Source organism: Cydia strobilella, chromosome 11, assembly GCF_947568885.1.
Source record: "Cydia strobilella chromosome 11, ilCydStro3.1, whole genome shotgun sequence".
NCBI classification, from domain to species: domain Eukaryota; kingdom Metazoa; phylum Arthropoda; class Insecta; order Lepidoptera; family Tortricidae; genus Cydia; species Cydia strobilella.
In genome coordinates, this window is record NC_086051.1 from 8,847,327 (window position 1) to 8,850,346 (window position 3,020).

The 3,020-nt window shown below is 38.2% G+C and overlaps 1 protein-coding gene across 1 annotated transcript; it reads left to right on the forward strand.

Annotated features, from left to right (window-relative positions):
- Positions 1–248: 248 nt before the first annotated feature.
- Positions 249–1,151, forward strand: LOC134745488 (cuticle protein 16.5-like). Its single transcript, XM_063679531.1, has one exon. The coding sequence runs from the start codon at positions 304–306 to the stop codon at positions 991–993; it is 690 nt and encodes a 229-aa protein (XP_063535601.1). The 5' UTR covers positions 249–303; the 3' UTR covers positions 994–1,151.
- The last annotated feature ends 1,869 nt before the right edge of the window (positions 1,152–3,020 follow it).

The following is a 3,020-nucleotide window of genomic DNA, read 5'->3' on the forward strand; positions in this document are numbered from 1 at the left end:
TTAGATGCGTTGCAACTTTGTACATGAAGTAAGTTTCATTTCTTTGGCGAGCCCATAGGGCAACAACCCTTAATGTCAAAAATAACACACGTAGACAACGAGAGCCGCGGTGTCGGTGGTGATGACCGACAGAGCGGGCTACCAGACGACCTCGCCGTAAATACCAGCTTCCTGGACTGCCTTGCACCGGTTTAACAAAACGAGATCGCCCTTAGCTCTGCTTTAGTGAATATCTTTCTATAAAAACGCAATGAATCGTTGCAGTGGCATCAGTCACCCAACGACCGAACAACACAGACCACAATGTTCAAGCTGGTGGTGTTGTGCGCTTTCCTCGCTGCGGCGGCCGCCGATCCTTCCGGCGCGTTCTACGCCCAGCCTTTGACCTACTCGTCGACTGTGATCTCGCCAGCGGTCACCACTATCTCCAAGTCGGCCAGCAGCGTCGTCCACCCATCGCCTACCTTCTACTACAGCACTCCCTCTGTCTATTCACACTTCATCAAGAAACGCGGTGCGCCTTTCTACTTCCCGACTACCTATGCCGCGGGCTCACCTCTGCTGACGACGTCATACTCCACTCCGATCTTGCACAGCACGCCGTTGGTGGCCAGCGCGCCTCTGATCTCGAGCCCTATCGCCGCTGCGCCCTTCGGCTACCCCGCTGCGCATTTGATCAAGAAGAGGTCGGCTCCCCTCATCAGCACTACTGCATACAGCGCTTACTCTCCTTTGACTTATTCCACACCGTTGATCTCTCATACTCCCCTGATCTCCGCAGCTCCTTACTACTCTTCTCCCATTCTTTCCCATGCTCCTTTGGCTATTCATCACCTGATCAAGAAACGCTCTGCCCCCATCTTGACCAGCGCTTACATTTCCCCAACATCATACAGCCACCAATCCAGAATCGATTACCGTACTCCCTTAGTCAGTCACTACACGGCACCCCTGGCCTATCACAGCCCTTATGCCTACACTCACGTGCTATAAATCTTATATGGAAACTCAAGTGATTTTAAATACCGAACTATATCCAGCCGTAGATGTACCTGCTCAAAGTTTAAATTTACCATTGTAATTATCAGTAACAATCCCACAAAGTGAACTCACAGTGTATTAATATAAAAGAAAATAAATTTCTGTACAAATCCTAGTATCGTCTTGTTCTTTAATATCCCCGTATTCAGTCGTATAATGTCTAGCAGCGTGGCAGAAATCGTTGGCATGTAGGTACTGAGTTCGCGTTCGAGTTTTTTCGCGCATTGTCGACCCGCGACCGCAACGTAGTGCTTTGATCTATTTCTGAAACGAGCACAGGCAAACGACGTCAACTATCTTTTTTTACACCGAGTTGGGTATTTTTTTTATATACTATGTTTATTATTGTCGGTGGCAATCAAGCATACGGCCCGCCTGATGGTGAGCAGTTACCGTAGCCTATGGACGCCTGCAACACCGGAGGGGTATGTTCGCCGAATGAAAAAATATTGCCCATTGGATTACTTTCTTAACTTAAAAAAATTGTCCGTAAGAACTTGAAAAGGTTCTTTAATAAGATAAAATACATATATATTGAGGTACATACAATTTAATTTTTTATCCATACCTATTTAAATCTATGAATAGATTTTAACTCAATACGTGTGGTTTTTAGGCCAGAAGCTTCACTGGAGCGGCATACGAACTTTAAGAAATCATCTTGATTGAAATTGATTTGAGATTACTCACAGTGATGATCTCCCAATATCTATATATTGGAATATTATGAATGATAGTAGTCATAATTTCATTGAAGTTTGACGTTAAAATTAACACTTGCTCAGTCTGGTCTGGGCTATCAAAATCGCTGCCAACTTAGCTTGGTCTAACTCAAATATCAAATTATGATAAAATTTATAAACTGACATCCTTTTTCTGATTTGTGATTATTGTTTATCGTGTGTATCCTGGATATGGACCCCACGCTAGCTCAATGCGATTTGGAGACTTATACATACACCCTTGAATTTATATATGCAGGTTTTCTCTTCGTGTTTGGTTAACTGGAAAATATCAAATTATATTTTTATTTCTCATGCTCTGAAAGAAGGTCTTTGTTTTTCTAAAATGTGTGCAGAAAATATTTCTGCCATAGAGCATTTTACGTTCCAAGTACGCTTTTTTAAATTTTATTCTACAAGCAATAAAATTGAAATTTAGGTTTAAATGGATTTGTTATACATGTCTATTTGTGAAAAAACACCCTGAACTTTTTAAAAAGAGATTTGATGTATTTGCCGGAAATCGGAGAGCGCAATACAAGGATTTATTGTATCAGCCTCCTTCACATTCTACTGTCTAGTTATTTTCAACAGTCTTCCCGATGAGCTAAAGCAAATCGATAGTAACCAATTTAGCAATAAGATTACATAATGGCTGTCTGAATTTTTAGAGCACAATATTTTTTTTAAGGAATTAGAATGATAATTTAAGTAGCATAAATTATATATATATATATTGACATCTTATTATTAAATTATTTTCCCAGTGACTTAAATAACAAGTTTGGCAACAAATCAAATAATTTTTATTAAATATTTTGATTTGTTTTTTTTTTAAGTAGTCACACTACTATATATAAATTAAAAACTGTAATATATGACATCTATTACAGTTTTTGACTTTTAAATAAGTTATACACGACATCCATTTTGTAATTTGACTTTTTATATAAAAAAATTAACATCGATATTAGTTTTATTTATTCATGGACATTTTATTATTTAATATTCAAATGGTTACCAACTTATTATTAGTTTTTTTAACAGAAAAATTTACCCACTATTATCATTTCTGTCGTATTATTTTCTATATTTTCCTTTTTTTTATGTTAAAATTATTGTCAATTATTTGCATGTCGTGTCCTCGACTGAATACTGAAACATGTAAACCTTTTCCGTTGTCATCTTATGCACGTATTCTAGCAAATAAAGAAATTCTATTCTATTCTATACAATTTCCTTTCTAATAATTAACTC

Excerpts from the sequence above, each read along its gene's own strand:
- LOC134745488 (XM_063679531.1), top strand. The coding sequence starts at position 304 with ATGTTCAAGCTGGTGGTGTTGTGCGCTTTCCTCGCTGCGGCGGCCGCC.